Source organism: Colletotrichum costaricense (genome assembly GCF_030867565.1).
Source record: "Colletotrichum costaricense strain IMI 309622 chromosome Unknown Scaffold_8.1, whole genome shotgun sequence".
NCBI lineage: Eukaryota > Fungi > Ascomycota > Sordariomycetes > Glomerellales > Glomerellaceae > Colletotrichum > Colletotrichum costaricense.
Window position 1 is genome coordinate 1213576 of NW_026848237.1, and position 22532 is coordinate 1236107.

At 52.4% G+C, this 22532-nt stretch overlaps 6 protein-coding genes across 6 annotated transcripts; 3 read left to right on the top strand and 3 right to left on the bottom strand.

Moving 5' to 3' along the window:
* Positions 1-74: 74 nt before the first annotated feature.
* CCOS01_08436 (uncharacterized protein) lies at positions 75-2958 on the bottom strand (the record flags this gene model as incomplete). Its single annotated transcript, XM_060456597.1, has 3 exons — positions 75-1347; positions 1399-1589; positions 1639-2958. The coding sequence occupies 3 exons, from the start codon at positions 2956-2958 to the stop codon at positions 75-77; spliced, it is 2784 nt and encodes a 927-aa protein (XP_060312871.1).
* Positions 2959-4801: 1843 nt separating this feature from the next.
* Positions 4802-5347, top strand: CCOS01_08437 (uncharacterized protein; the record flags this gene model as incomplete). Its single annotated transcript, XM_060456598.1, has 1 exon — positions 4802-5347. The coding sequence occupies one exon, from the start codon at positions 4802-4804 to the stop codon at positions 5345-5347; it is 546 nt and encodes a 181-aa protein (XP_060312872.1).
* A 2782-nt stretch (positions 5348-8129) lies between these two features.
* CCOS01_08438 (major facilitator superfamily transporter) lies at positions 8130-10041 on the bottom strand (the record flags this gene model as incomplete). The annotated part of the gene is made up of 3 exons (XM_060456599.1): positions 8130-8376; positions 8442-9365; positions 9428-10041. The coding sequence occupies 3 exons, from the start codon at positions 10039-10041 to the stop codon at positions 8130-8132; spliced, it is 1785 nt and encodes a 594-aa protein (XP_060312873.1).
* Positions 10042-12571: 2530 nt separating this feature from the next.
* Positions 12572-14402, top strand: CCOS01_08439 (MBOAT family protein; the record flags this gene model as incomplete). Its single annotated transcript, XM_060456600.1, has 3 exons — positions 12572-12744; positions 12818-14324; positions 14376-14402. 3 exons carry the CDS (start codon positions 12572-12574, stop codon positions 14400-14402), a joined length of 1707 nt encoding a protein of 568 aa, XP_060312874.1.
* Positions 14403-14991: 589 nt separating this feature from the next.
* CCOS01_08440 (uncharacterized protein) lies at positions 14992-16578 on the bottom strand (the record flags this gene model as incomplete). The annotated part of the gene is made up of 1 exon (XM_060456601.1): positions 14992-16578. One exon carries the CDS (start codon positions 16576-16578, stop codon positions 14992-14994), a length of 1587 nt encoding a protein of 528 aa, XP_060312875.1.
* Positions 16579-19895: 3317 nt separating this feature from the next.
* CCOS01_08441 (peptidase family T4) lies at positions 19896-20480 on the top strand (the record flags this gene model as incomplete). The annotated part of the gene is made up of 1 exon (XM_060456602.1): positions 19896-20480. The coding sequence occupies one exon, from the start codon at positions 19896-19898 to the stop codon at positions 20478-20480; it is 585 nt and encodes a 194-aa protein (XP_060312876.1).
* Between the last annotated feature and the right edge of the window lie 2052 nt (positions 20481-22532).

Here is a 22532-nt window from a genome sequence, read left to right on the forward strand (position 1 = left end):
CATGGTGATGAGTTTCGCCAAAGAAGTTGACACGACGATCAAAGTATCTGCCACGCGGTACTTTGCCCGCTCGACTAAATGAGCGAGAACTTGGATTGCGGCATGTGGCCCAAGGCTGCTGCCAAGGCCGAATGCGAGTCGGGGGCATGCTCTGTGTAATGCATGTCCTCTTCGAAATAGGGCAGCACCTTGATGCCGCAGTGTTGTTGGAAAAATTGAGTCCCAATGTCATATCGCTCCCTGCATCGTCTTTCCCACGGATCGATCTTGAGTGGGCTGTGGTAGCAAAAGGTGTTGTGCTCTGCTCCTCGCACTGGAAAGACGAGGCCGCCATCCTTCATCGCAGTCCATAGTTCCAAGGCCTCCATCCTCGTATTGTCGGCGTTGGGCCAGGCTGCTTGCATGAGCTGAACAACAGCATATCGCAAAGCTAGATCCTCCGCACTGCCCTGTCCGTGACGACCTGCTATTTGCCTTCGTAGTGGCTGGAGTTCGGAGAGCAGTTTCTCGAGTCTCTCGGGGTTGGCGTGGTTGTAAAAGATGGCCAAGTCGATCCACGTCCTGGCTACGTAAGGGTGACGCCGTCCGTAGATGGCTTCAAGTTCTTCGGCGATGGTAGGAATGCAGCCCCAGACAAGCTCCGATAGTGTGATCGGACCATGCTTCTGTTGCACCTCGTATAGTGTAGAAAATGTCTGTCGTAGGGGATGCGAGCGTTCAAAGTTCGTCGATGAATACGCCGCCAGGTACTTGCACAGAGCAGTCATCATGCCCGCGTCGCGATGCACCATTCCCAGCAAAAGTTCCTTGATGCCTTGTGGTGATAGTTGTTTGAGATCCATCTCCAGTCGTTTGAATGCCTTCATTAGTTGATGACCGCCCGCGTCGTGTTCGCCCATTTCGAATTTCTTGTTCGCATCAGCAAACATGTCGCTTGATCCCGCACCCCATAACATAATCGATGTCCATCCGACCTGCTTGTCAATTTCGACCTCGAACTGGCGGCAATGCAAGAATGCTTTCCGCATATTCCCAACAATCGTCTCCTGCGCTCGGAGCAGGTCTGGTGATCGCAGATAGCCCGGAGCGGGCGGCGGTGTCGGGGTACGACATCGCACATATGACGGGAGCTGAGCTGGCGTTTCAAAGTCGACAAGATCGTACTCCGTCACTCCCTTCCTCTTGAGATACGTGCCCAGATTGACCACTCTACCGTTTCGAACGAATTCGGACACTTTGCCCTCGGCATCGCGTTGGAACTTCATAGAAAGAAGTCTCTTCACTTCGTCCTCGGTGTTGTTTTTCACGAAGCCCCACTGAGAGAATCTGGTCTTGTACATCTTCGGCCTACGACAGTGAGATGCGATGAAGGGGCGTGGATCTGGAATGGATACTTACGTTGCTTGGAAGCCATACTGATCCGCCATGATCTGCATGACCTCTTTCAGAGGACGGCGTTCTTCCAGATACAGATGCTTGATGGTCCCCTTGAAAGACTCCCATGCCTCGGCAGGAACCTGCTCCCGAGATGGCCGACTGCCTGTCGCAGGCTTTGGAGTGGGGGCAATACTGGGTGCTCGAGCATGACCCTGCACGATGGTTAGATGGAACACTTTATCAAGCCAAGAAGAAACGTACTGGGAATGATGTCGTAGGCGGAGGGCCAAAGGGCGTTTGCATCACACCCGGGGTGCCGGGCATGAGGCTCGGGGCAGGTGTCGGTGCTGGGCTGAACGTCGACGTTGCCGGGCTGAAGGGTGTGGGAGCAGGACTAAATGCGGTAGTAGGTGGCGGACTGAAGGCGTTGGCATTCGGGGGTGGGCTGAAGGTATTCGTGGTTGGTAGTGAGTTGAAGGCATTTGCAGGGGAGCTAAAAGCGTTGGCAGCACTGAAGGTTGTTGCCGACTGATTGAAGGCATTAGATTGGGAAGCGAAGGGTTTAGAGACTGCGCTGAACGTGTTTGGTTGGGGACTAAAGTTGCTTGCTTGGGTTGCAAAGTGCTTAGTCGTCGTATTGTTGAAGTCATTCGTCGTCGGAAAATTGAAGGCGTTGGCTTGTGACTGAAACCCCTTGTTTGACGTATTGAGGAAAGGATCTAGCTGACTGAAGTCGGCGGTTTGTTGTTGCTGCTGCTGTGCCTGTTGCTGTTGTTGCTGTGCCTGTTGTTGGTGTTGGTGTTGGTGTTGGTGCTGATGTTGCTGTGGTTGATGTTGCTGCTGCTGCGGTTGATACTGCTGAGGCTGATGGTGATGCACCTGAGGAGGAGGCGCGGGGTTCGATGGACCAGCAGCAATAGCCATGCGACTGTTTACATCTCCAAATCGTGAGTCCGGCGTGAACATGGGAATATTAGAGGGTGCGCGATCCAAAACTGGCTTCGTATGTCTGGGCACTGGAGGACGATATGATTCCGGAGCACGGAAGAAAGTGGGCGTGGCCGGGCTGTGAGCGACTGGACTTGTGATTCTACTCATTCCTGAAGAGCTCATGTTTGCTGTGCTGCCGTGCATGCTGCTAAAGTGTGCCGACGATGGGCTCGCTATTGATGGGCTTGCGACTGAACTGGCCGGGCTCATGATCCTATTACTGCTTGGTGGTGCGGCGCGAATCCCCTCAAAGCGCGCAATCAAGTTGGACACTCCGGCAGGGGGACTGAATTCATCGAGTTCCATTCCTTCGTCTTGCTGTGGCGCGCTGTTCATCGAAGACCCAACGTCGAAGCGCGCGTTCTGCTGCGCGACTGGTGAAGTCCAGTCCATAGATGAGTCGAAGTCCCTCCGGACGGAATCTTGCTGCGGCGGTGGACATGTCGAGGGACCGCCAAAGTTGAGCGGAACACCGAACCTAGAATATGCTTGACCAGATGTGTTGAGGGCGAGGCGGCCATGCTGACTGCCTCCGTATTCTGATCCAGAGGGAACACCGCGGGGTGGTTTGTCCCCAGAATGATTGAACATCTCGGCCGCGTCCCGCGTCCCCCGTGGAGCAGAGGTTCGGACCGCTGGCTAGAAAGATGTCAAGACTCGGGACGAGTCAAAGCTCCTCGGTAGGACAGGTGCCTCGTGTCGTCGTCGAATGCGATTCATCCAAGAAGCCCAGCGCGCTGCCCTGGTGGCAAGCATCAATTGCCCGTCAAAATGGAGGGGGTGCCACTGGGCCTTCAAATGAAAGACGAGAGCGTGGGAGGAGACCAGACAAAAGTGCCCATGATCGTCGCCACATAAAAGAGAAGGTCTCGGTCACTCTGGCTGCCAAGTTAAAAATAGAGCGGCAGAGGAGAAAGCGTCATGGCCCAGTATGGGTAACGAGAGGGTTCGAAAAGATTAAAGACTGACTGAAGGGCCCCCCGACAGTTGACACAGGTCGAGGTCAGGACGGGTCAGGAACAGACAGGTCGAGTTAGGATAGGACGGGAAGCCAGAGCTGGAACTGAACGGGCGGAACGACAAGCAATGTTGTCTTGTGCAGTAGAGAGAGATATGGGGGTGAGATGGGGGGGACAATGGACGGGGGAGCCGTTGCTCCAGGCCAGTTCGTCCGTTCAATTTGGGCTGGTAATGGTAAAGTGAGTGGTAGGGCTCCCGCTTCCTCTCTTTCTCCCAGTCTCTCTCTCTCTTTTCCTTCGCGGCCTGTCTGTCTCTTTCGCACTCTCTCTCTCTTGGTCGAGAAAGACGAAGACCACTTTCCGGTGTTGAACTGGCATTGGTCGGCGGTCGCCAAGTTCCTCCGTGTGGTGAAAGCTGCAGGCAAAAGTTCCTTCGCGTAATTTCCTCAACAAGGAAAGCGAGCGTGGCACATGGGTAGAACAAGCCCGTATCCCGTCCCTTCGGGTCTCTCTTTTTCAGTGATAAGAGGGCCTCCCAGCAGCCAGAACCGTAGCTAGGTCCGTGGAGCTGCGCGAAGGGAGGGGGTAAAGAAGCGTTACATAGCCAATGGCTGTTCAGACGGTCTGGCAGTCCGGGCGTCTGCTAAACGAATGGGGAACCATTCACAACGCCTTTTGCTGGTCGGAGCGGGCGCTGGCTACCAATTCGACCGAGAGAAGCAAGACGAGTTGGGGGGAACCCTCGATGGCGGATGGGGGGCCTGCCTTTGCTATCGAAGCTGGGGGCAAGGCGGTTCGTCCTTTGATTGACTCTGTGGGTACATGCGCACTCCCTCTGTCCCTCACGCTCGCCCTACTGCGTGTGTATGTGGGTGTGGGTGTGCCTCTCTCCAGCCTCCGCGCCCAGGAGAGCCCTGGGGTTTCGTCCAATGTGCCCGACATGTCGACATTGATACCATGAGCCTGTGCGAAAGTTGTCGACGGGTAGGCGACCAATTCCAATTTCCAGGGTGGCCAGGAGGCGGGGAATAGGCACAATGGTGCCACCACTGTTCTAGATTAAGAAGGTGAAAGAGCGTCCTGGTCGGCCTAAAAGACGCCAGCGACCGAGTCCTGACTCAGACCACCAATCATCGTGCCTGTCTGTAGGTATCCTATCAACTAGGCCCTCCCCCTTTTCGGAAAGGCCGTGGTGAGAGAGCCAGAGAGACTAAGAGACAGCGTCGCGAACTGTCACCAACCAAGCATCAGGTTCCAACCGGGGAGCCCTCCGACATCTCCCTCGGCCCAGGTCTACATCGCAGATGAGATTCAAAGAGCGCCGCCGTCCGCCGTCAACCATCATGGAGGATGGACGGCTTGCTGCTCGCTTTTGGCCCTCCCCTCGTTAGCCAAGCAACCAAGCCATCGGCCTGGGAGGGAAAAGCTGGGGGAGCTGCCGCAGGCAGTGGACTAACGCCGTAGAAGCATGCTGCATGTTCCAACGGCCTTCCACCAAGCCAACCTGGCACTCCTGGTTCCATCCGATAAGCCATTTGGTGAGCACGGCCAATGGTCAAGGTACTGTCAGAGACACACCCGAACAGCGCCGCTCCAAACTAACCCGTCTGGTCGTTAAAAGGTCGCGATCGCAGGTTTTCCATTTCAGCTACCTTCAAGGGGCGGGCGGCGGGACTGGGCCAAGGAACGGACTGGGGGCGAGTTTCCGCGGAATGGCCGCAAGACAAAGCAGATCTCTGTCTAAGGACGCCACGATTCAGACTCGAGTGCCATCTTTTAATTGGAAATTGCCATGGCATTGGGCGGCTCCTGTGGGCACTGCCGAGCGGCGGTCAACATGCTTTCGGCCGGTTGCACCGCAGGCTCGTCCGTGCTGTCCTGTCAAAGCCGAGGCGTGGCTAGTGGCTGACTTTGGTGGCTGCTCTCATTCTCGTCCATCATGGGGCATAGCGTTAGGCGTCTTCAGCCTCTTTGCAGACCACAGGAAATCCGCTGAAAGCAGCGAGAAAAGTGCGGCGTAACAAATGGTAAGTGGACGGTGAGTGGGTGACAAGCCCCGAGATATGAACCGCGAGTTGCGAGATGCCGAAAACATTTTCCAACGGAGGAAGAGATAATAGGTACCGGCTAATGTTCTCGAATTTTCGACCCCAATATCCGCGGAGCCAAGGAGATCCCTGCAGTGCGTCTCACTAGCACGAACAGCCGGCGACGGGCTCCTTGCTGACCTAAAATGAAGGTGATCTGACATGAAATGTCAGTCAATACGCACTAAGTAGCAGTTTGTTGTCCGAGCTGCGGCTTTGAGACTACAGCGGACCTGGGCTAGCCAGAGGTGGTCTTTAGCATAACGCTCATCGGGCAGCTCATAAGAGAGAAAGTCGTCAAGAGCTGACGCTAAGCGGCATGCTCCCTCTTTACGTGGGTCCCGACGGCAAGGCGAACAGACGCCGACGGGTCCACACATGAGAACACTCCATCAAGTAGGCCCGAGGAGTCGGCAATGTTAATGTAAAGTGACGCGAGCCAAAGCACGACTTCTGGACTCCAAAGTCGTGCTTAAAGTCGTGCTCCAGCAAAGATCTACCCTGGAATTGTTGATGGCTGGGTCCATGGCCCGGGGCACGCGAGCCGAGTGGCTCTGAGGGTTCGTGATCGCCATTGGAGTCATCCACTCCTCGGAAGAGGCCGATTGTTTTTTTTTTTTTCAACAAGCATAGACATCAGGTTGGGACGCGGTTGTAGTATCTGGATGGGACAATAAAGATGTTGCCTTAGCTGTCGATGACGCGCTTCGGATCGATTCGAATGCGCATGTTAGGATGTGGGTGTGGCAGCCATCAGGCGACGAGACAGCTTTTTGGGTTATCTTTCGGTGTCATCGAATCAGCTCAGCTCACACTGCGGGCTAGTAGGCTGCTGAGTGACAGACCTGCTGTGCCATGATAAGTCGGGGTATTTGGAAATGCGAACCTTTTTTCCAAATACTTGGGTCCTGGTCGTTTGGTTGATAAGGAGCTACAAAGTTCCACCATGTTTGCTTTGGGAAGGTCGAACAGGGTACTTCGGTCAGGTATCCGTAGCTGTTGGTTCTCAAAACCTATGCTAACCGATCGGGCAGTCTCTTTCTGCTGTGCACTCCTCACTCACCGAGATTGCCGGTAATATCGACGTAAGTTGATGCGGCATTTCATCTAGCTCGAGAAGGGTTGTTCGCAGCGGCGACGAGCCTGGAGATAACTCTAAAACTTGGCGTCTAGGTCGGTACGAGAAGAACAGGCTTTCTTGGACGAGTAAGCCGAGCCGCAGGGCGGGTGTAAGCAGTCAATAGAAGGACGCGAGACGGCACGATGCAAAGCAACCCCAAGCTTACTCCGCGCCAACGAACCACGAGAGCATCCGTGTTTGCATGGACCTCAAAGGTGCTGTAGGCGAAGTCTTTATGTGGATTCCATTGTGATTGTCGATCTTGTCCATCTGCTGCAGCTGAAGCATGGGATCTGGGGTCTTGGTCAGCTCATAGCTTAGTGATACTTTCTAGTCGACGCAGACGCCTAATGCATGGTATTGCTAGTCCAATGTATCGAAAGAGGAGCAACGTGATGTTGGTGTCAGTTGACACAGATAAGAACAGGGCAAAGCACTTGACCTTACCTGATATCCCAGAAATGTCAAGATGTTCAGCGAGGCAGCGGTGTATCCTAGGTCGAGGCATCAAGATCTGCAGAGTACAACTTCTTCTGTTGCTATTCAGGCTTGGTCAAGCCAAGCTTTGTTACGGCTGAGATCATCGTCTACTCTCCTGATGACGCTGGGTGATGTGGACAAGAATCTTGCGTCGTCTGCAAATCTCTATACCAAAACAGAATGACTGTTGTCTAGGGACGAACGATATGCCTTGTTGTAGTCAACAGTGGCAAGCAGTCATTGGTCCGGGAGAGCCTCGATGACTCCAGATTGGGTTCATTGCTCCGCGATTGCGTGGCACGCGTGGCTATTGACGAACGAGAGGCCGTGAGAGGCATTCGAAACGTCGTCTGGCGGCACATGGTAAGCGCAGGGTCAAAAGTTCCGGGGATAGGCGTTTGGGGTCTTGTTATCGTGCAAATGGTCAGCACATCGGTTACTTTGCAAACCAACGCCAGGCATGTCAGGCGGAAGGACGCCGGGAAGAGGCGAGGATAACAAGGCGTGGGGGTCGGCGTGTCGTTGACAAAGAGACTGAAGTTGGATCATGGATGAAGCTCAACAAGGTAGGGGTCAGGACTCAGGAGGGTGGAGGGCTGACGATGGATGGATCCTGAATGGCGACGAGGACGTCGAAAGAATGAAACCTGAGGTGAAAACTGAGAAGAAGGCAGGTAGCCTTCGATGGCGTTCCATGATTGCTCTTGAGATGGAAGGAGCAACGAGACATATGTTCCGGGGAAGGTACCCTGCCTCCACAAGGGAATGGCGGAAAGAGGAAGGAAGTAATGGCAAGTGGATATACCTGTAGCTCCCTTCAATGTGCTCCTGCCCATGTATTCGTGATAGATCAGCCCTTGGCATCATGGCATGTACTTTGCTTCACTTCGTGTCTTCGGTAGTCCATATTCGCTCTGAGACATCATCTGTTATCATTTGTAGACGTGAATTCCTAATGCCCAGCCAAGACGCCAGGGCTTTCTATCATCTTTGACCACGCAGTCACAGAGCAAACGCCTCGTCAACGTAGACAACTGGGCCAAACTCTACCCATAGCTACCGTTGGCACTCGTTCCCATGCCATCGAAAGGCATCTTTCAGGACCCCCCTCTTTGCTTACTTGGAAAAGCCGTCACGGATATCAACAAATCGCAGGTATCTATCCTTGGCCCACCGGCGCGATCTCTTGCCGAACATAATCATCGGCAGGCTCAAACCCATGATGACGAAGCTGAGAACCCCAAGGGCGATGAAGCAGTTCTCCATACCCGAGTCCAGCCAGTAGCTCGCCACAAAGGTGAAGAGCATGGCAATTGTGTTGTTGATGACGGCCACACCTACCATGCCTTCCAATACCATTTCACTGCGTTGTCCTGTCAGCCACTGCTCTGCCCATCATACCGTCAACTCTGAGAGAGCAAAACTTACGGGAAAGAATCGGCAAGATACGCCAAGCTCAAGTCTCCGGCACAACCGTACCCGAAACCGATAAAGCCCAATCCAACATACGGAAGAGGCCAGTCCCAGCCTCGCGCGCTCCCGATGCCGAAAAGCCACATGCCCGTCGGGAAGATCACCGTGCAGAGCGCCATCAGATACAGCCGAAACTCAGACTCCATGACGCCCTTATTCCGCTTGATCATCCACAGCATGAACTGATCGCTTCCGTAACCACCGTAGATACATCCGATCAAACTTCCAATCAGCGTTGGCAGGTTCATGTTACCCACGGCAGCCGCAGAGTAGTTCCACGGCGGGCCATACCACCAGTCCTCTTGGACCGTCAGGTAGAACGTCAAGCAGATGTTCTGCAGACCCCACTGGAGGCCCGCGTACCATACCGCCGGGAAAGTAAAGACTCGGAGGGTGTGCCAGAGGCGGAAGAGATACTGCTTGAATCCTGTGCCCTGGAGATTCGGCGCCGGCGTGATGATGCGGATGCGGTCCCAGTACGTCTTGCGACGGGAGTAGGAGAAGGCCATGCGGTCCCGCGCGGTAGTCGAGACCATGGATCCGTGGTCGGTGCCCGTCGTCGTCTCAGCGAGATGCGGGGTCTGCTGCTTCTCAGTGACGGAAGCGTCTTGGCCCGAAGTTGGGTCTCTTTCAATGCTGACGGAGTTTCTGGCTGATGCCTGCGCCGAGGTCTTCTCTGGCACAACAGTGGCGGCAGTTCGGTTGCCGTCGTCTACGGGGTAGCGTTCGCCGTTGCCGGTAAGATAGCGATCTCGGTTGAATTCCGTCTCTTCGAGGCCAAAGTAGATGACGATCAGACTGATGCCGCAGATGATGGTGCCCACGTAGCCGATCCACCGCCAGCCGAGACCGCTTGATACGTATGCGCCGATGAGTGGCCTGCTTGCGTTTAGCAATCACATGTCCTCGCATCATACCCGCCAGTCAGAGGACAAACTCACCCAAGGTAGGTTCCAATGGCAGTTGCAAAGGTGTAAATACCAAGCACACTGCCAGTCTGGTGTTCAAACCAGATATCGAGAAGCGACAACTGCACAGTAGCCTCGCCGACAGACTCAGCAGCACCAACAAACAGCTGCGACCAAACCACGCCGCCAACATTGGTGATGCGAGCATACCAGATGAGACCACCAATGTTGACAACCATGGAGATCAGATACCCCAGCCGGCGGCCGTACAAGTGCACCAACGGCGAACTCAGCAGGGTCCAGTACCCAATCGCAATGAACAGCACACCGGCGCCGGTGTTGAAGGCGTCATAGCTGATTCCGTACTCCTCGTTCACGCCGTCCGCGCCGGAACCCGCATTATTGGAGGTGGCAGCTGTGAGACCGACAATGTATAGCACAAGGCACGAGTGCCAGATCTTGCGGGCCAGTGACCATCGCAGTGGATCATTGGGGCTCTCGGTGGGCTGAGGCACAAGGACGATGTCGCCGTGCTTCAGGAGCGAGGCGTCGCCCGGTAAATTGTTGCCGTTCTCATCGTAGAGTCGTCGCGTGCCCGGAATGACTTCGGGTGCTAACGTTGGTGTTGTGATTTGTGGAGCGGCCATCGGGCAGTTGAGAATAAACACAACTGACGTTGCTTATCGCTTAAAGTGTAAGTTTTTGGTCGTGTGCTGTGCGGTTCTGAGTCGCGTGTGCGGTGGGGACTTCAGCCCTTTGGATGACTGGGTATTCGGTATGTGTGTATAATCACTTCTTCTCGTGAAGTTCGACGCCTCCAGCGTCGTTATTGCTAGCAGGGAAGCATTCCGTCTTTGAACAGTTGTGGAAAAGGGAGGGAAAAGAAGGAAGATCTCTGAGCGCGTCGCACTGAAAAGAGATGGAGAGAGACTGAATCAATAACAGATAAAACTCTTATCTCTAGCAGCAAAAAAGATCGCCTGAGTGCAAGTTTTGACCTGAGATGGGGCGGGCCGACGGGACGTCATAACCCTTGGAACCAATTGAAATTGGTGCCCAATCATCAAATGGGGGGCCATCGAGATGTTCGCGTACTCCGTAAGGCAAGGTACCCGTAACGTTGTAATGTGGTAGCGACATCCGCAACGGTCTTGTTGCCGTCCCATTTCCGATGTATCATATCAGCGCGGTCTATTCCTTGTCCTGGCAGTCCTGCTAGTAATGGCTTCGGCGGTTGACGCAGTTTTGTTGGTTTTCCGCGGCTCCAGGCTTGGGTGTAGAACGCTTGTGGTCAAAGACCGTTTTGAGGCTCTTTTAGACTCGAGAGTCGATGTTGCTGAAAATTTCGACATGCCAAGCCCAGAAGACGGGGCATATGCCGCTTTGTTCACATCCCGCCGGTTAGTGCCGTGAAGAGGTTCGGCCTCTTCTCGGTTTGTGTAGAATTCAACATAAGATAGCTAACATCGGCGTAAGGAGACTTGTCAGCTTTCGAACGGCAGACGGTAGAGCATCGACTCAACGTCAAGCAAAACGACTGTTTGTAAGTGAAAATAGACTGCCTTGCTCAGCCAGACCTAGCATTTGCCAGTTCGTTTCATTGGCAGGACGGCAGGCGCAAAAGTTATGCTTAGCTCATCAAGCTACTTTCTAGTGCAAATGTCGTGTCTAGCCTGTGACGCTGTCAGCGGTAGTTCAATGACGGAAGACGACACACACTTAGGCAGATCTTGGACTCGGCAGACGTTAGCAGAGGTGCAAGAATGCCGTGATAAGAACGGTCGAGAATGTGGCGGTGCCAAAAGGTGGCTGTGGTGGCGTAAGCTGCAGCCACACTTGGGACACACCACAGGCGATCTGCAATGGCTTTCGTCCTCTTGAGCGAATGGAAGTGACACGACAAGGCAACGAGATAAGTTGAGTTGTTATGATATACGCGGAGACACACTGCATTGCATCTTCTCGGCTGTGCAGGTCCAAGCCTCGTAAGGCGTCGGTTTGCAAAGCCGGGATGCCAATCAAGCATCCTCAGTCACTGGTCAGTTCCCGCCGGCGATCGGCCACCGGAGCCGGGGCTTCTCCAGATCCCAACGGGGCCAACTGATCTTGGATGGCTAGCCGATGTAACGATATTCGCGGCCTCGGCCACGTCTGTTGTCTGTCTGGGCTTTTGAGAGCTGCATGAAGTGACGTTAGCATCCATCTAGGGGAGGGCTATCGAAAAGCAAACCGTGGGGCAATCGCAAAGAAAGCAGCGGACGGGCGGGAACTCGGGCGTTCCACCTCCTTCCAAGATCCGCCCGGGGGAGCTCTTTCTCCGGGAATTTTTGGAGGAGGAGCCCAGATGGGGGCAATCACGAGCTACCATTGGGTCAATCAGTGCTTGGCCCCACCTCGGCCCGTGACCCCATTCGTCACGTGGGAGTTGACGTAAGTCACAATGACAGAAAAGGGACTTTCACCTCAGAAACTGGGTGCTATGTCACTCTCGGGCACTTAGGGGAAAGTGTTGGCTGAGGTGCAGTTGCCTGCAGAGAAACAGTCTGGAAAGAGCAGAGTGAGGCAGGAGTGGCAGGTCGGCGCCGCATTGAGCTGTGTTGGTGGGTACGTACCTCTTAAAGTGGCCGAGGTGCCCCATGCCCCCAACGGCCACCCGCGTCAACCTTGGAATGCCGTAAGTGCACCTTACGCAAGGAAGCTGGGCGAACCAGGAGTGGCACTTGCACTCGTGGACTCGTGGGACCATCTAGAGCTCCTTGCTCATCGCTTCAAAACGCGGCCCCGTCGCCTCTCACCCCATCAACCTACCCATTCGTCTCCGGAGCTGCGCACTTCGTACCAAATCCCAAATTCGCATCCCAAATACGCGGACACTACCCGAGATTCGAGAAATGGCGACCCCTGATCTGCGACCCTGAATACCACCTCCTTATCCCACTTCGAGGCGCCCTTTAAACTAAGCTTCTTCCCGCTGCCCCGTCTGATCCGGATGCGATCCCGTTGAACACAGTCGCCGCTTGCATCTCGCAGCTACATCCCATCCGCACCGCGCGGTGACTGCTCCTGCGAATACCACCGACCACCACCGAATGCACACAACTGAACCAACAGATTGATAGCTCATCTGGCAATCAACAAGACCGTCACTCTCATCCTCCCCTTAAATCCCCCGAGATCATGGCATCTACAGCTGCCTCCCCCAACGGCGGGGCTCACGATCACGTCCTGCGTCCGAGGCCGAGGAAGCCACAACATTCTCAGTTGACGAGAACACAGAGCAATACTTCCGTCGGCGAGATGAATGGCTTGACACCTCTATCAGAGACTGGCCAGACCAGCGGTACTACTAGGTAGATACACTTCTTCCCCACGCAAGCTCCCCATTTTCGTCACATACCAGCGCTAACGTCAATGTCGTCACAGTGGCCGCTCGACACCAGTCCCTCACGATGCCCTACCCTCCGTCAAGAGCATGTCCTCGGCGAAGAAGCAAGCCCGTGCTGAACAACGACGCCGTATCTTCCCCACGATCGAGTTCGCGAGCCGCGTTTCCCACTTTGATCCCAACTCCGACTACCGCGACTTCCATGGCTTCTTCAACCTCTTCTGGATCGGCCTCGCCATCATGGCCATCACCACCATGCTGCGCAACATCAAGGATACTGGATACCCCATGAGAGTCCAGATCTGGACTCTCTTCACAATCAAGATTTGGCATTTGGCCATTGCAGACTTCCTCATGGTGGCGAGCACCCTGGTGTCACTACCCCTCCATCGCCTGTGGCGCTCTGCCCCCGCCAACGGAGCCCTGACATGGAAGAATGGCGGCATGGCTGTCCAGAGCATCTACCAAGTCGTATGGCTTGTTTTCTGGATTGCCATCCCCTTTGTGCTCGACTGGACATGGACCGCACAGGTCTTCCTGTTGCTACACACCATGGTCCTCCTGATGAAAACGCACAGCTGGGCGTTTTACAATGGCCACCTTAGCGAGACGGAGAAGCGTCTCTACGCTCTCGACAACCCCTCGACCGCCTCCAAAGACCCTGTCTACCTGTACCCAACACCCGACAACCCGATGGGTACCGTAAGCAGCCCCAAAACACGCGATTTCAAGGCCAAGTCGGAGGCCACAGGCACGTCAGACACGGACTCGACCTCGGACGAGATCGAGCAGCTCCGCGAGGATCTGGCCCAGGAGCTCACCTCGCCTATGGGAAACCTCGCATATCCTCGCAACCTGACCTGGTCCAACTATTTCGACTATCTCTTGTGTCCCACGCTATGCTACGAGCTCGAGTACCCCCGAACAGCCCGCATCGACTGGCAGAACCTCATTTCCAAGATCATCGCCGTCTTTGGCTGCATTTCCCTCCTCACTGTCATATCTGAGGAGTTTATCCTACCCATCCTCAGCGACGCTTCCATCCGCTTGAGTACAGTCCCGAAGCCGCCCGTCTCCGAGGCCCTCCTCATCCTAGCAGAGAGCGTCTCCTGGCTCCTCTTCCCTTTTATGCTGACCTTCCTTCTTGTCTTCCTTGTCATCTTCGAGTACGCCCTTGGCGCCTTTGCCGAAATCACGCACTTTGCGGATCGCCACTTCTACTCCGACTGGTGGAACTCGACCGACTGGATGGAGTTTTCTCGCGAGTGGAACATCCCCGTCTACAGCTTTCTGCGTCGTCACGTGTACAGCGCCAGTCGTCCGTACGTCGGTCGCCTTCCGGCCACCGTCATTACCTTCTTGATCTCCGCCATAGGTCACGAGATCGTCATGGCCTGCATCACCAAGAAGCTTCGCGGCTACGGCTTCATCTGTCAAATGCTGCAGCTGCCCATCGTCGTGTTGCAGCGCACAAAGTGGGTTCGCGGCAAGGAGACGCTAAACAACGTGTGCTTTTGGTGTTCCATGGTCATGGGCCTGAGCATGGTAAGTCGTCCGGCTTCCTTTCGACATGGAGCGATAGCTAATGATTGGCAGATTTGTGCTCTCTACGTCTTGGTCTAGGACCTCGATAAAGCAATCTGCGCCGCATCTTTCATTTGAGTCACGCATAACCTCTTCATCTCCCAAATGTCGCATTGCCGAAAAGACGGTTTAGATGAGCTTGACTGAAACTCATTGTACTATTATTATTAAGGCAACTCTGTATCATTATTCTGGATCATTCGCGGGGCGGCGTCCCCCAAGACAGACACACAATCATTTCCCTGGCGTTCTTCTAGATAGGTCTTATACCCCCTTATTTACATGCCCAACTGGCAAAGATTACACTATACCCGGTATTGCAAATGTACCAGCCAAGCTTTCAACGCATTGGAAATCAACAAAATGGCAAAGCTGGTGATACATTGTCTTGAAGCTATCAATCTGATTGTCCGTTCGTAGGGGCCTGCCCTCCCTTCTGCCGTAGTAGAAATTCACCATCCACTTATTAAATTGCAAAAAAAGACCTTCCAAGCAGCGTTTCAATCTGATCCCATACCAGAGCACCCCACAGTCTTGGGGCGTCCTTCCAAAAGCCCCTCCATCGGCTTTACCAAACACACGACCTGTCCAACAATCTCCATCGTCTACACACGCCAAATCACCGCCCTCATTCAGGAGGATACCTCAACAACGCATCCTCCCTCGCAATGTCATCCTTGTTTCCCAGGAACTCAAAGTTCTCATCATCCAAGACGCCAATGGTATAGTGCCGCGTCTGTGTACTCTCGCGCCAGAACCAACCCATTCGGAACCGGAGACCGGAGAGCTTTTCGTGGAGTTCCTTCTTGGACATGTGCTCGGCGCCTTCGGGGAGGTGGTCCATTGCGTTTGAGTCTCTGAGGAGGGCGGTCATTGCGGCTATGCTGTTGTATCCATCTGGTGCAAGGCCCTCGATTCTCATGCTGAATATTTGCGATTTCGACGAGGCCGTGCCGAGCGAATCAGTGATCAACATCAATAGACTCAGAAGTGCCGTCAAAGTCAAGATCCCTATGATTACGTAGGTCACTATCGGATCCTGGACAAGGCGGCGACGACTGAGGTTGATAACGTTGGCAGTCAGATTGAAAGGGGTTGGCGGAGGGCTGTCTTTCGAATTCTGGGTGATGTCAATGCGATTCTCGAAGTTTACTATTTGAGCCGCAAGGAACCCGTATAGGTGGTGTATGTCTTTAAGGATTTCTTCTTCGAAATTTGGGTCCCCGAATGCATCCAAAGAAAATCGGCCAAATGGGGCAGACAGTATTCTAAACCAGGAGTCGAAGTACCCTGCGTAAGCGTCACTCGCTGTTACTTCTGGGAGTGCATCATGGATGTCTGGTATGTTGAAAGGCATGCCCCAGGGCTGAGCTCGAGACTCATCCGGTCGTGGTAAATCCCCTGGATTCAAGACAAACTCCCCATGGCGAAAGGTGAAATTGACTTCGGTGGGCAACTCAACCCAGGAATACTGACATCTTGTGATAGAGAGATGTAAGAATTTTTCTTGTTCTTGGGAATATTTTCCCAGGGCGTAGGTCATGAATTTGGTTGAAGCCGGGATGATATCGGTATCGCGGAGACTCAAGCCGCAAGACCTATTCACGATGCGTAGGTCCTCTGGAGAGTCTAATCCTGTTGCTAAGTATACGTAGTCGGACTTTCTTTCGCCAAGGACGAAAGCGATGGTTTGGGAGAGTTGAGCTTGACTCCCATTAGGGCAATTGAAGCTTTCGGTGATCTGGGGCTGAACTGTGAAGTAACCGTCGGAGTCGTCGATCCGTTCCAGTTTTGTCAGGTTATAAACATCTGGAGGCACTATCCAGCAGTTGGGCTTCAGCATCGCAACTGACATGTTGACCTTGATTGAAATATTCTGCGAAGGGTCTAATCCATCGCTGGTGCCAAATGTTGGAAAGACAAGAGTATCGTACGTGTTTTTGGGGTATGTGAGAAGTCCGTCACCCTGACGAAGAACCAGGCTGCGTAGAGTCTGCCTCTTGCGGCTGAGTTCTGTAGCGTTCCTCATCTCTCCAGACCCAAACCAGGTCTTCTGTTGTAACGAGATCGTGCTCGTCTCTGGGATTGTCTTGACGGTAAAAACAACCGAAGCCAGAGTTGTTAGTAGACCACAGATAATGGCTAAGAACTGCGTTACGGTGACAGTTCCAATATGTGCTCGAAGTGAGTGGTAGAGTACTTGTAGCCCTAACATATTCGAGAACGACATATCCATTGCTGTGACCCTACATGATTTGATAGCAAGAGCGGATAGTATGGCCAGACCTCGGTATGTAGAGTCGAAAGAGTTGATATATAATGCAATGCTGAGCATCAAAAGTGTCGGGACAGAAGTCCACAACAGATACGCATGATTCGCCTCTTCACTCACTGTTGCGATTCCCTGGTACTCCATCGATGTCTTCAGAGAATAAGAGAGGCCCGTTGTGACGACAACGATGAGAGAAATTATGGATGCCCGTGCCCAAACTTTCAACACAAGTGGTGTAAAGTCGCAGTTGCCCCATTCGATCGCTTTGTCTTTGAGTCCAGGGCTATCTTTTGATCCTCCGTCCGATGATCTTCTTTGATGTTGGAGAAAAATCATGTTTCCAATGACTGTGAGAAGATCTCGGTACCAAATCATAGTCATGTTTTCGAAGAAGAGAAGTACAAGAGCCACCATGAGCATTGCCAGTCCAAAAATCGTCGTCATGGATAAGCAAGTCCACTTGTTGACCATCAGCTTGGTCACCTTTCTGAATACGGCCCCGGTTGCATTGAGATATTCGCCATCGCTGTGCCGAAGACGATAGTGTCCGATCCATGGGCCAAGAATACGAGACATATCCATGACTGATCGGTAAAGCACCTCATTTGTGTATAGAGAAGCGCCCGATGAGTCTACGCCCATTCTTGACGAGTTGCCGAGAAAGCTATAGGCAGTGTCAACTGGACCCGACACCCGATTGATGTTCGATTGGTTCCAACTACCAAAAGGTACGGAATTACCGATAAGATCCCAAAGGTTTGCGGTGATTGGGTATCTGTTCTCGTCCGGTAATACTTCAACTAGCGGCATCGTACCGTTGTCGGTGACCTTGACTCTTGAGACCCACAAGCCAGAAGAGCAAAGGACTGCTGCAAGATCAAAGTCCAACGACGAAGAATTGATGGTGGGTCTTTCAAAGCGAGCCGCATAATATAAAGAGTATTTAAATTCATGAGATAGTCCTGCACATGATGTTGGTTTGATCAAAGCAGAATGGCTTCCCCAATGAGAAAAGTTTCCAGTAGTGTCGCCGTAATATATGGTCTCTTCCTGGAATCCAGGTATCGATAGTGGCTCCTCGCAGCTATTGAAATGTAGCTCCAGGTCTCGAACAGAATACAGAGAGAATTTGTTGACATCATGTGTAATTTCTGAGTAGGAATAGTTTTCTAGCTTTAGACACTGCGTTTCCGTTGAAAGACCAGCCACGGTAGCTCCGATAGGTGCATCAACTGTGCCTCTAGAGCCACTTTTGCTTTTGAATGTCTGATAGGATATCCGTTCATTGACTCCAAAGGGATATCCCATGTCGAAGTTACTGATGGCTTGCGCAATATAATATGGGCTAGTATCTTGCATTCGCCACGGCGGCACAGTGGTGTTGAATGAGTCGAGAATTTCGATATCGACTGGAGTACCCGCTTCGATGGTTTGGACGCTGTACAGACCGGGAGCAAGAACGATCTGAATCTTGAGGGCAATTGAAATAATGGCGACAAGAAAAACAAGATAGTGTTTCCTTCTCCAGGACTCCATCCAAACTTTCGGCGGAAGCATTGCGGTATAATCGAGTTTGTCATTGTCAAAATTTTTAGTCGACAAACTTTCGTGACTGAAGGCAATCCATGGCATGTACCTCAGCGTTTGCGTTTCTACCCTTGACCAGCCAATGGATATGAGCGTAAGCACTGTTTAGAACGAAAATCAGCAATGGACTTAAGTTGGTACCCTTCGGCTTCTTTGGGAGGGTTACGTAGCCTTACCAGCTGTTGGGCCAAAACGCCATAGGTAAACGAGACTCTCTCGTGTTTCCACGAGTCCATTGTTTCGCAGAGATACACAAAACATGGCCGGAAGTGTGATGGTAGAAAAGAGGAAGAAGGCAAAGAATGCCAGTAACACCGCGGGCTGAAGCCATGTAGGACGCCAGGTTTTCGCTTCTTCGGACCAGCACCCGTGCTTATCTTCAGCACCCATGCCGGTAGTACTCGTGGGTTCAGTGTGGGTGGTCGAAGATATCTCCTCATTGTCTGTAGAGCGTGATATGGACGAACATAAGTCGCATGGTCCCCGGCTTTCGTCAGGCACTGTGAGGCAAGGCGTCTCTTCCTCGGAGAGGCTAGACGGAAGAATGCTAAGCATACTTCGGTTGCGTTCGTTGAATAATTGTGATTTGGGGTAAGTTTCGAAGGTCTTTTCCGGATAGTATAGCCTTGCGTGCGTGCGAGTTCAGACTCATGGGGATTCTGGAGGAGCTTGTGTAATGTTGCGAGCTGGGGTGCATAACAACGCAAAGATGACAAGGACGGATCCTTGCTTCAAGAGTATTAGAAGAGAATATGTCTCTTCTATTGATGATTAAACTAAGACAGCCAAGATACACGTGATAAGGCTAACCGCGAGAGCCTCCTCCCAAGAAGAAGACATCGTTACACTGCCAAGCGATACAGCCTGCGGCTAGCTTGAACCATATAAGCCGAGGCTCACTTATGAACCATTGCCACATAAGATACGCTCCCAATACCTAGCCTTTTGGAGTATCTGACTGTTATTCAGGTCTCAAATAACTCTGTTTATGTGGCGTATCTCTGACTTGGAGTAACCGGGCTTATACACACTTGACGTTTTGGATCCAGTCAATGTCGGGCTAACAGTGTCGTCAACGAAGGTACCTTAGATTCGAAGTGGTAGTTGGCGTAACCCAAACAATACCGTACTATCTAGCCATGCCGAGAGAAGGATTTCTCGATACTAATTTCACTGTGTGCTGTTAAATTGCAAGCAACCTGTTGCAAATCCCTGACTAGTGGAGGAAATCAGCTTCCGAGGGAAACATGGATAAAGGGAAACTGCCAGCACTGGCGCGTTACACACCTCATCTTTCTAAAACTTCGGGCAAGATCCATATCTGAGTTGAGAAAGGTTTAGAGTCTCAATTGTTTATAGTGATAGATCGACTGGCAACTTGATGCTTGCGTCTCATTTCAATAGGACACAGCTACTGTATTATCCAAGTACATTACGGACGAAGGATGATCCATATCCGGCACCCTCTATCCCCTATTCGGCCACCGCTTAAACTTTACCCAAGCTCCGAATGGCCGTGTAGCATGCTAAATGGTGCGCAGCGCGTCGCTCCATCCCCTTACTTGCCCCCCTACTTACTCCCAAACCATCAACAACCGATTACCCCCCGTCTCCTCACTCAAACACTCTCTACATCACCGACCAACACTATCACCAGCTCACCGACCGAACGAATGTACATCACAGACTCCACCCTCGACGGCCTCGTCGCCAAAGTCCGCGAATTCCAACGCAAAGAGGGCTACGGCGTCATCAAAACCCGCTCCAAGCGCTCAGCAGGCACCAAAGAAATCTACCGCCAAGACCTGAGCTGCGATCGCGGCGGCCGCCCCAAAGCCTCCGTCGCCATGATCCGCAACACAAAGTCCAACAAGACGGGTTGCATGTGGCGCGCGCACCTGACCCTGCAGACTGACTGCTGGGTCTGCATCCCGCACAACATGGAGCACAACCACCCGCCGCTGACCGAGTCCTTTGCCACGAGCCGGTCCTTTCGCCAGCTGAGCTGGGAGGCGGCCGAGGGCGGCGTGCAGGGGATCCGGAACCGGGTGGATGCGTTGTCGAGGGGGGACCTGCCGACGGGGAAGTTGACGGCGCGCGTGATTGCGGAGAAGATCTCTGAGGAAACGGGGGCGTTGGTGAGGGAGAGCGATGTGAGGAATATCCAGGCAAGTATACGGCGGGCAAAGGCGCGGGATACCTCTGCCGGAGTCCAAAATGAAGAAGATGATGATGAGGAAGAAGGGGACGAGGAATGAAACGTTTCCTCTCATGTTGCATTTGCCATCACCTCCCGAGTTTCGACCCATTACACATGGCCTGAGAATAAGACGGAAGGTCTAATGAAGGGTTTCACCGAGGTACGTCTGTACACCTGTCTGCTTTACGCCAGATGCCGTCAAACCATAAGCAAGGCGGCAAGGCCTGGAAGGGTTGCATCACTGGAGTTCTTACAAAAGCCGAGGATGAGCGCGAGGCTTCCTGTATATTCGTTGTCTTAATTTTTTGTGTAGGTTGGACCCCGTACATATCAAGAGTTTTAAGTGGCCGTCTGACAAACTCGGTAAGGATGTATTGAACTACCTATGTAAATCATTCAAATGAACCACGTACGATCGAGGACAAATCTTACTTGAATCCTCTGCTGCGATGTTGACACCAACGGATGAAATGTAGCAAAACAAAGTTACAAGCAAATGGCTATAGGTTCTGTCTGTCTTCGATATTTTGCCCTTGCCACTCACTCTGCGCAACACACGCCGCGTGTTCGGCATCAGCTCTTGTTCTCGATCGCTGACCGACCAAGCATTTTCTGAGTACATACAAGAAACCTAGAAGAACAATTGTGTCACGGAAAGTTGAACTCGAGCTGCGCCTTGTTTGGGTCATAGATGGGGCGTAAGCATCATGGTGCACATGGCTGGGGAGCAAGTATAAAATTGCTCTTGTGATTAAGTACGCAGGGAACTGTTCGAAAACCCAGACAGGACAACATTGGATCCGTCGTTCAAGTGGTTCCGGCACTGGGAGGGTCCGTTCCCACTCGAAACCGCGCGAGTCCTATCCTATTCTGCCTTAGAAATTGTATAAAGCATTCGGGCGTAAATAAGAGCAACCATATCAACTAACATCCAACTAGACCTACCCTTTCCTAGTACATATTCCCCACTGAATACAAGCAAGCCGCCGAGAAATGAAAACAAGAGAGAGATTACGATTAGAAGTTTCTTAGTCGCGACTATTAATATTACTTATTATATTATTGACCTCTGGTAGAGATTATTAACATCACATATGTACAGGACCTGCAGTCCTGGTTCCCAAGACTGGAACACCTGACGCTCGTAGTCGAGACAACATCATACGACCTACCCTCCGGGGGATCAAGCAAAGACTCAAAGAAGTCCCTTACCCAGTACTTCGACAGACACGACAAACTCAAGACCATGATCGTATTGGGACACTATGCAGACGGCGTATAAGAAATATGTAACTTGCCTTTCCTAACTTGGCATGATGCCCGTGGTATTTCGCCCACGATATTAACGCAGCATAGAACCACGAGGGCGGCCGATGACTGTTGGCCCGTCTTCTCCAATAGTTCAGAGAACGCGTCTTTATATATGATGTGTTGGCATAGTTCCAAATCTCATGAGTTGTCAAGTCATGCGATTGTTGACAAAGAAGGTGTCTCCTCTCACTTGGCGCTCTCTTGATCTTAAGTTGACAACTTGGCATTCCATAACTCTGTGACTGTCCGCTCACGACAGTTAATCTCCAAGGTCACTTATTATACACTCCTTAAGTTTCAAGCTCTGCTAGTCTAAATGGATAGTCTCAAGACTGCCAGCAATATAACGAGGCCATGGATCGACATATACACCATTCAATGGACCACGAACGCTTCTGAACTATTGAAGAATGGAACTAGTTGACTGCCACAGCGTTGCCACCTCTCAACCTAGGCAATACGTACCAGAACTGGCACCAGACGCTAAACTCCTAGTCGCAGCGCGAGTCCTAGATTACTTCATGCCCGCCGTGTCCGGTGTTCATGACTTTCATTGGCCAACATGCCACGTTTTCATATTGTCAACCATGGGAGACTCATCGTCTTTAGAGACAGTGTCGCAACTAAGGTAGGTTCTTACTGGCGCTAGGACAGCTTCCACGTTAGGAAGCCGGGAGTAGACTCTCTACGTATCGCTTCGTCGTCTTTTGTAAGGATATTAAATAGGACTATTATCTCCCAAGTCTCTATCACTGATGTTCCTTAATCATCGCTGATAGAGCTCGGTGGTCTGCGAAGT